The 10,516-nt window shown below is 39.2% G+C and overlaps 4 protein-coding genes across 10 annotated transcripts; 3 read left to right on the top strand and 1 right to left on the bottom strand.

Annotated features, from left to right (window-relative positions):
* The first annotated feature begins 1,381 nt into the window (after nucleotides 1-1,381).
* LOC108820707 (uncharacterized) lies at nucleotides 1,382-2,817 on the top strand. 4 transcript variants are annotated; one of them, XM_018593711.2, is made up of 6 exons: nucleotides 1,382-1,554; nucleotides 1,661-1,695; nucleotides 1,908-2,155; nucleotides 2,239-2,335; nucleotides 2,424-2,493; nucleotides 2,578-2,817. In XM_018593711.2, the coding sequence occupies exons 2-6, from the start codon at nucleotides 1,691-1,693 to the stop codon at nucleotides 2,629-2,631; spliced, it is 474 nt and encodes a 157-aa protein (XP_018449213.1). In that variant the 5' UTR covers nucleotides 1,382-1,554; nucleotides 1,661-1,690; the 3' UTR covers nucleotides 2,632-2,817. The 4 variants fall into 4 exon arrangements, with proteins under 4 accessions (XP_018449213.1, XP_018449212.1, XP_018449215.1 ...); XM_018593710.2 differs by having other exon boundaries at nucleotides 1,618-1,695; XM_018593713.2 differs by having other exon boundaries at nucleotides 1,384-1,554; nucleotides 1,903-2,155.
* A 562-nt stretch (nucleotides 2,818-3,379) lies between these two features.
* On the top strand, nucleotides 3,380-5,399 carry LOC108822964 (methyl-CpG-binding domain-containing protein 10). Its single transcript, XM_018596178.2, has 2 exons — nucleotides 3,380-3,626; nucleotides 4,168-5,399. Exons 1-2 carry the CDS (start codon nucleotides 3,564-3,566, stop codon nucleotides 5,167-5,169), a joined length of 1,065 nt encoding a protein of 354 aa, XP_018451680.1. The 5' UTR covers nucleotides 3,380-3,563; the 3' UTR covers nucleotides 5,170-5,399.
* A 1,074-nt stretch (nucleotides 5,400-6,473) lies between these two features.
* LOC130506610 (zinc finger BED domain-containing protein DAYSLEEPER-like) lies at nucleotides 6,474-8,573 on the top strand. Its single transcript, XM_057001292.1, has one exon. The coding sequence runs from the start codon at nucleotides 6,474-6,476 to the stop codon at nucleotides 8,571-8,573; it is 2,100 nt and encodes a 699-aa protein (XP_056857272.1).
* A 396-nt stretch (nucleotides 8,574-8,969) lies between these two features.
* On the bottom strand, nucleotides 8,970-10,506 carry LOC130506609 (protein MLN51 homolog). Of its 4 annotated transcripts, none has more exons than XM_057001289.1 (6): nucleotides 10,383-10,498; nucleotides 10,136-10,191; nucleotides 9,779-9,839; nucleotides 9,424-9,569; nucleotides 9,263-9,334; nucleotides 8,970-9,161 (listed from the first exon to the last, which is right to left on the bottom strand). In XM_057001289.1, the coding sequence occupies exons 1-4, from the start codon at nucleotides 10,493-10,495 to the stop codon at nucleotides 9,542-9,544; spliced, it is 258 nt and encodes an 85-aa protein (XP_056857269.1). In that variant the 5' UTR covers nucleotides 10,496-10,498; the 3' UTR covers nucleotides 8,970-9,161; nucleotides 9,263-9,334; nucleotides 9,424-9,541. The 4 variants fall into 4 exon arrangements, with proteins under 4 accessions (XP_056857269.1, XP_056857270.1, XP_056857271.1 ...); XM_057001290.1 differs by lacking the exon at nucleotides 9,263-9,334 and having other exon boundaries at nucleotides 8,970-9,024; nucleotides 9,103-9,161; XM_057001291.1 differs by lacking the exon at nucleotides 9,263-9,334 and having other exon boundaries at nucleotides 10,136-10,188; nucleotides 10,383-10,506.
* Nucleotides 10,507-10,516: the final 10 nt, after the last annotated feature.

Below are 10,516 nucleotides of genomic sequence, written 5' to 3'. Positions count from 1 at the left end.
GTCTTCATTAATTCTCCTATAGGATCTTGGCATCTTGCATGTGGTTTATATTCCAGTCATCTAAGTAGGGATAATAACATTTAGTTTATTTATTTTGACACAAACTTATTTATCTTTTTCTTTGAACAAACGTATTTATCTTTTGAATCACGAAAACCACGTGATTGAATCTCTGCAAACTCAAGAATGAGAAAAAAATGCTATAAGAGCCGAAATGCTCCAGCCAAAAGCCAAAATTACCAAATACTCATGAATGACCCTTGTTGGTGTTTAATTTACTTAAGCTATTTCTGATAACCTATCTTGTATACCATTTCCATATATTCCCTCCGTTCCCAAAAGTAAGATCTTTTAAATTTTATTAGTGTTCCACAAAAATAAATTTTCTATATTTTTAAAGTATTTTTGTATACTTTTGAAAAATATTAATTGTAAATATTTGAATTGATTAAATTTTATCAGTAGATAGTTATTGAAAGCGTATAAAATAAATAGTAAACTAAAATATAAATATTTATTAAATTTTTAATAAACGCGAAAACTCTAAAAAATCTTATTTTTGAGAATGGAAAGAATATATATTAACAAAAACAGTGAGAAGGAATTGGCCGATCAAATTAACATGGACGACCATATTGATTTCCAGAAGGTCTAGTATATTATGCATTCTTTTCTAGATGAATAACTAAGAAAACAGAGTATCTTCTTGCTTACTTACCATTTATCAACACTAATGGTGCCTTTTCAACGGTTGCGGTTTTTATAGAGAATACTATGAACATGTTTATTGTGATTGGATGACACCACACACGTGTTACGTGTACGTGTGAGAATCTTAATGTCCATGTATTTATATCAAAGTTATCAACCACTTCACACCCTTATTACAGCTTTTGCTTCATGTTTATACTTTCTAGTTGCATGATCACTTGCGTCCACCATCTTCATTTTTTTTCATCTCGAACCATCCTCTTGATAAGCCATCAAGAGAGTTGTTTTATCTATTTAAAATAATAATAATATTCTTTTTATTTATACTGTTAGATGAAATTTTAAATTTATTGACCAATCAAAAAGAGAGAGCCATTTACAAAAAAAGAAAGTAGGCTAACTAGAAATGTAATGAATTTACAGAACGACTATCTTGTTTATTATCATATGCTGCAATACTAACAAATGACACAGCTGCATGATGAGGGGGGGACACAATTATTTTGACTTTTCAATTATCAGTTCACACCAAATACACTATTGATAGTATAATTGATGACAAAAAAAAAAAAACAGAAGACATAATTGCGAGCAATATGGTTTAGTTGATACAGCAAATGACAAAAATAACCTTATTGAGAGGGTATCCGTATAACGGCTGAAGGGAATGAACGATAACCTTCTCTCTGGTCAAGGCAAAGCGAAAGCAAAAGGGGACAAAACGTAAAGTGCAGAGCCTTCCTTCTTCTTCTTCGTCAAGAAGCTGCTGCTGCTGCAGCCTCTTCAGGACTCTATCGTCGCCTAGTCGATAAAAAAGGAATCAACTTTGACATCATTCATCAGGTAAGTTATTTCATTGATTCTGAACTTTTGTAAATCATTGCCTCATGTTTGTTATTTGAAAAGGATCATTGATTCTCCTCCCCGCTGAAAGTCTCGACCTTTACAGATCTTTCGGAGCTCCGTTTACTTCAAATCGATGGGGTGCGATTCTCCTTCCAATCTCTGTTTTTTTTTTGGCTTTATGCAGAATCTATTAGTGTTTGGATTGATTCAGATTTTGAGATTCTGTTATAGATAAACCCTGATTAAGATCGTTTATAGATAGAAAACGTTTTGAATTGAGAAAAAACAATAGCTAGTGAGGATGTGTATGTGGGCGATGATCAGAAGTTGTGTGTTTTGTAACAGTGCAGTGGTTGCCTGGTTTGCTACAGAGAACCTAGAACAACTGAAACTCTAAAGGATCCACCTTTAAATCCCACAGCTAAAACGTTTAAGAAACCAAACGCCTCTGAAGATTTTTGGTCAACCAGCACTGTCGATATGGACAACACCACCTTCCCTTCTCAGGGGAGCATCTCCTCGTCTAACCAGACTTTTGAGTCTCAGTCTGGTGCTAGGAACTCTAATCCCCCTCCTCCTCCTGAATTTGTAAACCAAGGTACCTTCTTTTTTTGTTGCCAACATTGAGGGGATTTTTGAAATGGTTATATTGTGAAAGTAAGTGTGTGTGTGTGGTTGTAGGTCTTCTTCTTTGGAATCAGACCCGGGAGCGTTGGGTGGGCAAGGAAAGACGTAATCATCATAACCCACCGGATCACAGTCAAGGAGCTAAGATTAAGTGAGTGGCTTCATGACACAACTATTATCTGTCTCTTATTAAGTTTGTTTAACCATATTTGTATAATGTCCACTATTATATGCTGCAGTTGGAACGCAGCATCGTATGATAGCTTGCTGGGGAGCAACAAGTTATTTCCCCAACCCATTCCTCTCAATGTAAGTGTGTACTTAATCACACACTCTTTTTAGAGTACAGACAATAAGGGAGTGAGTTAATTGTATTGCTATTGATAAAAACAGGAAATGGTGGATTTTCTGGTGGAGGTTTGGGAACAAGAAGGTCTATATGACTGATGAAACAAGACTGGGAGACAGCACTCTCATATACACACATACACAATGGTTCGAGTCATTTCAGATTTTTTTTCTTTCTGTTTTGGTTTTGGTTTGATTTCTGAAACCCCTTGTTGTACTATCTCAATGAGAAAAATCCCTTTGTTGTACCATCTCTCAGTCTATAAAGTCTTAAAGATTTATGTCCGGATTTGACCAATTAGTATCTGAATCTAAGACATTAAGACATGTCTTGCGTCTCCTGTCTGACCTACACGATGATCCTTCCCCCTCCAGGTGATTCCTTTAGATGACATTACCTAAACTTTTCTAATTATATGGTGAGGTTAGATTAGATAGTGCCTACAAAAGAATCTGTTCCCTTCCCTTTTTTTTGTGTGGATAACTACAAAAGAAAGAATCTGAACCTAAATCACTTTCACAAGAAATTATAAAATAGTTATGGGCCGGTTAATATTTAGGCCCATTCGCCTGGGCTTATTTTGTGTCGGGAGGGAATAAACAGAAGAAAAGCATATTCGCCAGTCACATAGCGGAACTCAACGACACACTCCATTATACTTTATTATTTGTATCAGAAGAAAGCGGGAAAAACAGATCCCCACACCTTATCCACCGGTTAAATAGGACACTTGGCTATCTCAAACAGGTCTGTCACTGAACTATCACCGTAGCCCTATCAGATCCACACTCTCGTGTATTACGTGGAGAAAGGAAAAATCAATTTAAAAAAAAAAGAATATTAAAAAAAAAAGACCGAAACAGAAGAGACACGCAAACATATCCATTAGTCACAGGGTTTGTTCTTGCGGCAGTTCTTATTACCAGAAAGGAAATAAAGTCGTAACCTTTGTCTTAAAAAAGATAAGAAGGTGGTTATAGTGAGGGAGACAGAGTCAGTTTGTGTGTCAGGTGAAGAGAGAGACGAGAAGATGGAGAACACAGACGAACTCGTGTCCATTGAGCTACCAGCTCCTGCTTCATGGAAGAAACTGGTATCTTCTTCCCCTCTTTTTTTATTTTTTCTTGAAATTTCTGCTGTAATTACTTTAGAAGATTGATGTTTCTGTAAGAGTGTTGTTTTGTCTGTTACTTCTTTCTATTTCGAGTTGCTTTTCTTATGGTCTAGGGTTTATGTTTGATTTAGGGAAATTTAATGAAATAACAAGCTTTGAGGTGGGTTTTGGATCTCTATGATAATTTTTATGTGGGAATTTGATAATTTAATGCTTATGGAGTTTCTTGAGGATCAAATTAGGGTTTTTAATGAAAATGCTATTGAAACCCTAGAAATGGTTGGAAAAATTGGGGCTTTTTCTATAGACTCTGTGTTTTGGATCTTTATGTTAAATTCCATGTGAGAAGATGATAGTTTGACGCTAAGGGAGTTTCTTGGGGAATCAAATTAGGGTTTCTGATGAAAATGCTACTGAAACCCTAGATTGTTTGGTAAAAAAATTGGGGCTTTTCTATAGAATGTGTCTTGGCGTTGCTTTTGTGTATTATGTGAGTAATGGAAAGCTTTGTTTGTTCCAGTTTTATCCGAAAAGAGCAGGTACACCGAGGAAGACAGAGATTGTGTTCATGGCTCCAACGGGTGAGGAGATTAGCTCACGCAAGCAGCTTGAGCAGTACCTCAAGGCTCATCCTGGGAATCCTGTCATCTCTGAGTTTGACTGGACAACTGGGGAGAGTCCAAGGCGGTCGTCTAGGATCAGCCAGAAGGTGAAGGCTACAACCCCCACTCCTGACAGGGAACCTCACATGAAGAAAAGGAGATCTTCTCTCACTAAGAAGGACATGAAAGAGGCTGCTGAGAAGGAGAACAAGGAGGGTGAAAAGACTGAGGGTGGAGCAGAAGTGGCAGAGGCTGAGAAAGAGAACAAGGAGGGTGAAAAGAAAGAGGGTGGAAAGAAAGATGGAGAAGTTGTGACGGACAAGAAAGAGCCCATGGAAGTTGATACCTCTGAGGGGGAGAAGAAGACTGAAGCGGGGAACAAGGAGGGAGAGGGTGTGATGGACAAGAAAGAGCCCATGGAAGTTGATACCTCTGAGGCTGAGAAGAAGACTGAGGCTGATAACAAGGAGGGGGAAGCTGTGACGGAGAAGAAAGAGCCAGTGGAAGAGGATACCTCTGAGGTTGAGAAGAAGACTGAGAGTGGAGGAATAGCTGAAGAGCCTCCCAAGGTTGAAGAACCACAGGAAGTTGTTGCTGATGGGGAGAATAAGCCTGCAGAGAAAGAGACTGAGAACAAGGGAAGCGTGGCAGCAGCAGAAGCAAACGGAGAAAAGAATGAGTCCAGCCTTGATGCTGAAGCTACTAAGGGAGATGAAACCAAAGAAGCTGACGAGAAGAAGACAGATGGTGAGCCTAACCTTGACGCAGAAGTTAACAAGGGGAATGGAACGCAAGAAGCTGATGAGGAGAAGAAGACAGAAGCTGTAACCGAGGAGAAAAGTAACGACGTGAAGGGGGAAGACAGAGAGGTGAATCAAGTTCAACAGCAACAGGGGGCTGCGGCGTCAGTGAGCTGTTAAAAAAGACCACCTATAGAGCACGTTACAGAACGTGCAAGAAGAGTTTGTTGTTTGTATGATTTCAGGTGTAGTAGCCATTGACATTATGAGTGGTTGGTTGTTGTATGTGCTTGTAGAAGAACTAGTGTGTCTCATCTCTCTGTAGTTCAGTTCATAATTATCATCATTAGACTCGTGTACTTGTGTACTTTTGGTGTGTTGTTAATGTTTGGCATTTTAGTTTGTTTCTATTTTTTTTTTTCTCATCCAAGCTTAGATAGATGCATGAAAAAGTGAAGGCAAGTGGGCAAGTAAAAGCAACACAAACTACATAGTAAGAAGACCTCTACTCACTTTCCCAACTGCTACTACCTGCATTTGCCTCCGCAGTGAAACTCACCGTCTCCCTCCCTTTCCCTGAAGAATCACTATATACATATTTTCTTGATTAAGATCCATATAACCCCATCATCAATAATATATGCTTGTTTGATATATTTATATTAATTTTTATTGTAATTTTAGTTTATTAAAATTGTGTGACCAGTAATGTTTTATACTTATTGTTAAGAATTGACTGAATTAATTTTAATTTATATTTTTAGTTTTATCTTTTTATGAAAGAGTATATACCTTAATTTTGTGTATACACTTAAAACATCAAATATTCTGAAACATAGGAAATACTTGGGATTTTAAAACATCAAATATACATCAAATATTTTTGTGTATAAACCTTAATTTTTGTGGATTCTTCATCATCCTTTTTAGTTTTTGCTTTTATCCAGTTTTTCAATAAAAATAAAAGGTAATTGGGTGATATTGTTACTAAAAAAAAATTAATTTCCTTTTCTGTTTGTGATTATTTAAGGCAATGACAAAAAAAAAAGAAAAAAGTAACGAAATAGAGGGTCCAGATTAAATTAAGATCTTTAAATCTACGGCTGAAATAATTCAAGGAATTAAGAAAAAGAAAGAACACTTCCTGAACATTATATAACTGAAACAAAACAGGCCGACATTGAAAAAAGCTCAAAACCCTAAATCCGAGCCGAAGCTCCTCCAAAAGCCCATTACAACGCGTTTGATTCTTCCCGCCGTTTGCCTTCTCTCTCCGCCTGTAAGTTATTCAATCAGTTTCTCTCCTCTTTAACCCAATCTCGTGTTTCTTCTTCCACACATATATCTATAGTTTTTGTGGGAGATGTTTTTGTTCTATCTAATGGATCGTCTTCTTCGTTGCTCTGTTTACTTGAATCATACTGATTTGATGTTCTGTTACAAAAAAAAAACTGATTTGATGTTCTCTTCTCTGTTTCAGGACTATGGATCCCAACCCTCCAGAGCTCGTTGAGAACAAAGTAATCGTTGAGATTGATACACAACCGATCAAGCGGAGGAGGAAGAAGAAGTCAATGGTGTGGGATCACTTCACCACCGAGACAACCACCTCCGGAACCACCAAAGCCTTTTGCAACCACTGCAACAAGTCCTACGCCTACATGTCCGGCGGCAAAGCTTCGGGAACAAGCCACCTCAAGCGTCACATCGAGCTAGGTATCTGCGATAAGTGCCCCAAGACGAACCTCCTCGTCCCTAACAACAAGAAACAGCGGAGAGATCAAGATGGATGCAGCCGCGAGATGGCTAAGATGATCATCATGCATGATTACCCTCTCCACATGGTCGAGCACCCTGGTTTCGCCTCTTTCGTCAAGGCTCTCCGTCCTCAGTACAGTGTATCAAGCTTTGACGCCGTTCGTGGGGACTGCGTCGAGATGTTCATGTCTGAAAAGCAGAAACTTTCGGAGTTAATTGGGGATATACCCGGTGGAGTTAACCTTACGGTAGACTTGTGGTTATCAACGCAATCAGTGGGCTACGCCTTTGTGACGGGACACTTTGTTGATAAAGACTGGAGGCTGACTCACCGTCTCCTGAATGTTTCTGTCGTGGCTTGTCCTGATTCGGATTCCGCATTGAACCAGCCTGTTGCTCGTTGCTTATCTGAATGGAAACTAGAGGGGAGAGTTTCAAGTCTCACTCTCAGCCAATCATCAGTGAGCAAAGCCTGCGTTGATAATCTCAGAGGTTTCTTGTCTTTTAGGAACCAGCACGTGTTGAACGGTCAGTTACTGATGGGGGAATGCTACGCTCGCGTCTTAAGCAGTATGGCGCAAGAAGCACTTGCAGCTGATGAGGAGATTCGTGAAGCGGTGAAGAAAGTAAGAGACAGTGTTAAGTGTGTTACGACGAACGAAGCCTGCGGAGACAAATTCGAGGAAGTGAAGAGACTGTTTCAACCTTCTTCTTCTGCTCCGTACAGAGATCTTCTCATCGACAGCCAAGGGAGATGGGACACGAGTTACGAGATGCTGTTGGCTGGCTACGAACACAGACAGCTGTTTTCTTGTTTGGAAACGTGTTGTCCTGGTTACAAAATATCGATATCTCCTGAAGAGTGGAGGAAGATTGAGAGTCTCTGCTTGTGCTTGAAGGTTCTTTACGAAGCGGGTGAGGTCTTGACTAGGCCGAACCACTTGAAAACAGCAAACTGTTTTTACAAAGAGATGACCAAGCTTCAGCTAGAGCTTAGCCACCACACTGCCGTTGGTGAAGAAGGCCTTGGGAACCTTGTGAACTCGTTGAGGGAGAAATTCGACTTGTACTGGAGAGGATGTTACCTGGTTGCGGCGGTTGCTGCGGTCATGGATCCACGGTACAAGATGCAACACGTGAAGGAGACCTTCACTGAGTCGTATGGTGAAGAAGATGCAGAAGAGTGGATCAAGACTGTCGGTGATGCCGTTCATGACCTGTACCACAGCTATAGTGACCACAACCTGATTGATTCTTACGTGGATGATGGCTTTACGGAAACAGAGGTGGTGGTGGTGGCTCAAGAACCTCACTTCCATCAAGACAATGGGAAAGAGCAATTAGGAGGTGAGACAAGTCCACAATCAGAGCAAACCACAGAGTCATGTTGTCAACATGAGACACAACCTAAGGTAGAGAAGCAGAATGTGAGTGAAGAGTATCAAGACCACACGTCGTTTATGGATGACGTGCTCCTCGAGGAAGGGTCTACTCTCGTCACAGTTGGAGACTCGTTTTCAGACTTTGAGATTACTGACATACCAGAGATGAAACCGGAGCTGGATCAGTACCTAGATGACGGTTTGGTTTCGAAGTCGGAAGAAGACTTTGATGTGTTGGGGTGGTGGAGAGTCAACAGCACCAACTACCCAACCCTCTCTAAGATGGCTGCTGATCTTCTCTCCGTTCCCTTCAGCACAGTCTCGGCTGAGTCTGTATTCGACACAGAAGTGAAGCAGATGGACAGTTATAGGACCTCTCTTCCTCGTGGAACCTTGGAAGCTCTCTTGTGCACCAAGGACTGGCTCAAAAACCAAACATTATGAAAAATCTTTGAGATTTTTTCCAACTCTTGTTTTTTTTTTTTAGATTCGCTTTTTTTAGTTTTGAAACTAAGTTATTCATATCTACTGAAAACAAACTATTATTACTATTTGTCTTTTGATTGCATAGATGAATTTTAGTGTTACAGTCTCATGAATTACTATATACTTCCCTGTCTCTGCTCCAGCTTTCCTCTACTTATCAGCCACCACAAACCCCATGACCTCTTACACTTTCCATGAAATCTATTTTTATGAAACAGAAGGTCTGTAATAAATAAGTAGAATAGGATGCATCCGCATTTGAGTTTTTTTTTCTGGCTTATATTCAGACGGACCAGTCCAGCAAATAGCTGTCTACTTGTAAACCTTGTTAAATGTAACTGGCATCTACTCGCATGTCACAACCATTAACCATTTCTCATTATATCAAAGCCTGTTTAGAAACAGCGTTCTACAACGAATAAAACACATTACCAAAACCATAAGTAAGTTATCAAACTTATACAAGAAACAGAAATGAATTACATACGAGAAATGAGAAGACGATCACACAAAACAGGCTGACCAAGGCTTGAGACAACGACTTTCCTGAAAAAGCGTCAGATAGTAATCACCAAACAAGCTGATGACTTGAATATTACGAAACAAAACATGCATACATATTCATAGATTTATAATGAACCACGCACTTCATTTATATTTGCTAGCTAGTAGTATCGTCCTAGTATCGTCTTTCATTCTTTCCCTCCCATCGTACAAAACTACAACAATAACAGCCACACTCAAACACCCATTCCAACTACTCTACTACTATTACCCCGTGATTAGAATATAGTTCTGAACCACTTACCTAAGAAATTCAGGAACAATTGCAGTCTAAAGTGTGCTGTTTACGAAGTTTGGAGATGCACCAGGGCCCTGAGCCAAGGAGTCTTTAATCCCTTCTTCTTAGTTTCTAACAACTGTGATCACTTGCTAAAGCTCATCTCCGAGTACCTGCATATACACCAATAAAAACTTAAGCAACTATTCTTTTCTCATGACCGGATCAAGTTCCACAAAACTTACGCTACATGAATCCTACAGAGATATTCAACTACAAAAGGTATATGAATACAGTTCCTTCAACTCAGATCCACAAACGTAATAATGGATCATGGTCCCTAGTCCAAATTTTTGGGTCCGAGTTAACTTCAAAAATTTACCTCCGAGGCTGCTTGCTTGAGTTGCCGTTCTGACGTTTTGAAACCCCACTCTCTGTAAAATCTGCAAAGAAGAAAATTAGCTTAACTTAAATAGAACGATCCCAACAATAAATCTTCATATAAGCATCTCAACTCAATCTCTCCTCAATTGGCCAATTTGTGATTCTAATTTTTTTTTGAAAAAGTGCCTGTCAAAACCATATCCGTCATAATTTTTTTATGTACTAGTTATCCATGAAAATCTTTTAATGGTTTCTCTTTTAATAAAAGAAAAAGGCACAATCTCTTTGCCACTTCCAAAAAAGCCAACAAATGGAATTTTATCCCCTAATAGGCTAGTACTGAAAAATGACTAACCAGGCCTCTCCAAGGGTTTCTCCAGGTCATCAAGGTTGTTTGTACTATTCTCCCTGCTTCAAAAATGGTAATTTGATTAAGCCAGAGTCATATGCATGCTTTGCAAAAAAAAATGTATGTATAATATGGGCCAAGCATATGCAATAGGTTTTAAATAAGAGAGAAATACAATGAAAATGTACAATTATCACATGGTTTTGCGGTAAAAAAGCTCTACAAGATAACAGTGGCAAATTATTTTCTAAACCTGGAGGATCCTGGCTTATGTGCTTGGTAGGAACCATCAACAGCAGCATATGGTGTACTGTACGAAGCACCTAGAGCTCCAGGTCCAGTCAAAACTGGCATCCTGCCAATCATAGACAAAAACCTCAACGACAA

This window comes from Raphanus sativus, unplaced genomic scaffold (genome assembly GCF_000801105.2).
Source record: "Raphanus sativus cultivar WK10039 unplaced genomic scaffold, ASM80110v3 Scaffold3462, whole genome shotgun sequence".
Lineage (NCBI taxonomy): Eukaryota > Viridiplantae > Streptophyta > Magnoliopsida > Brassicales > Brassicaceae > Raphanus > Raphanus sativus.
This window is presented reverse-complemented; position numbering and strand designations above follow the sequence as displayed.

Coding starts and splice junctions, on each gene's coding strand:
- LOC108820707 (XM_018593711.2), top strand. Junction 2,336..2,423: donor AGTCAAGGAGCTAAGATTAA/GTGAGTGGCTTC, acceptor TATATGCTGCAG/TTGGAACGCAGCATCGTATG. Junction 2,494..2,577: donor CCCAACCCATTCCTCTCAAT/GTAAGTGTGTAC, acceptor TGATAAAAACAG/GAAATGGTGGATTTTCTGGT.
- LOC108822964 (XM_018596178.2), top strand. CDS start 3,564: ATGGAGAACACAGACGAACTCGTGTCCATTGAGCTACCAGCTCCTGCT. Junction 3,627..4,167: donor CTGCTTCATGGAAGAAACTG/GTATCTTCTTCC, acceptor TGTTTGTTCCAG/TTTTATCCGAAAAGAGCAGG.
- LOC130506610 (XM_057001292.1), top strand. CDS start 6,474: ATGGATCCCAACCCTCCAGAGCTCGTTGAGAACAAAGTAATCGTTGAG.
- LOC130506609 (XM_057001289.1), bottom strand. CDS start 10,495: ATGATTGGCAGGATGCCAGTTTTGACTGGACCTGGAGCTCTAGGTGCT. Junction 9,840..10,135: donor GAAACCCTTGGAGAGGCCTG/GTTAGTCATTTT, acceptor TCTTCTTTGCAG/ATTTTACAGAGAGTGGGGTT. Junction 9,570..9,778: donor TCAAGCAAGCAGCCTCGGAG/GTAAATTTTTGA, acceptor GTGTATATGCAG/GTACTCGGAGATGAGCTTTA.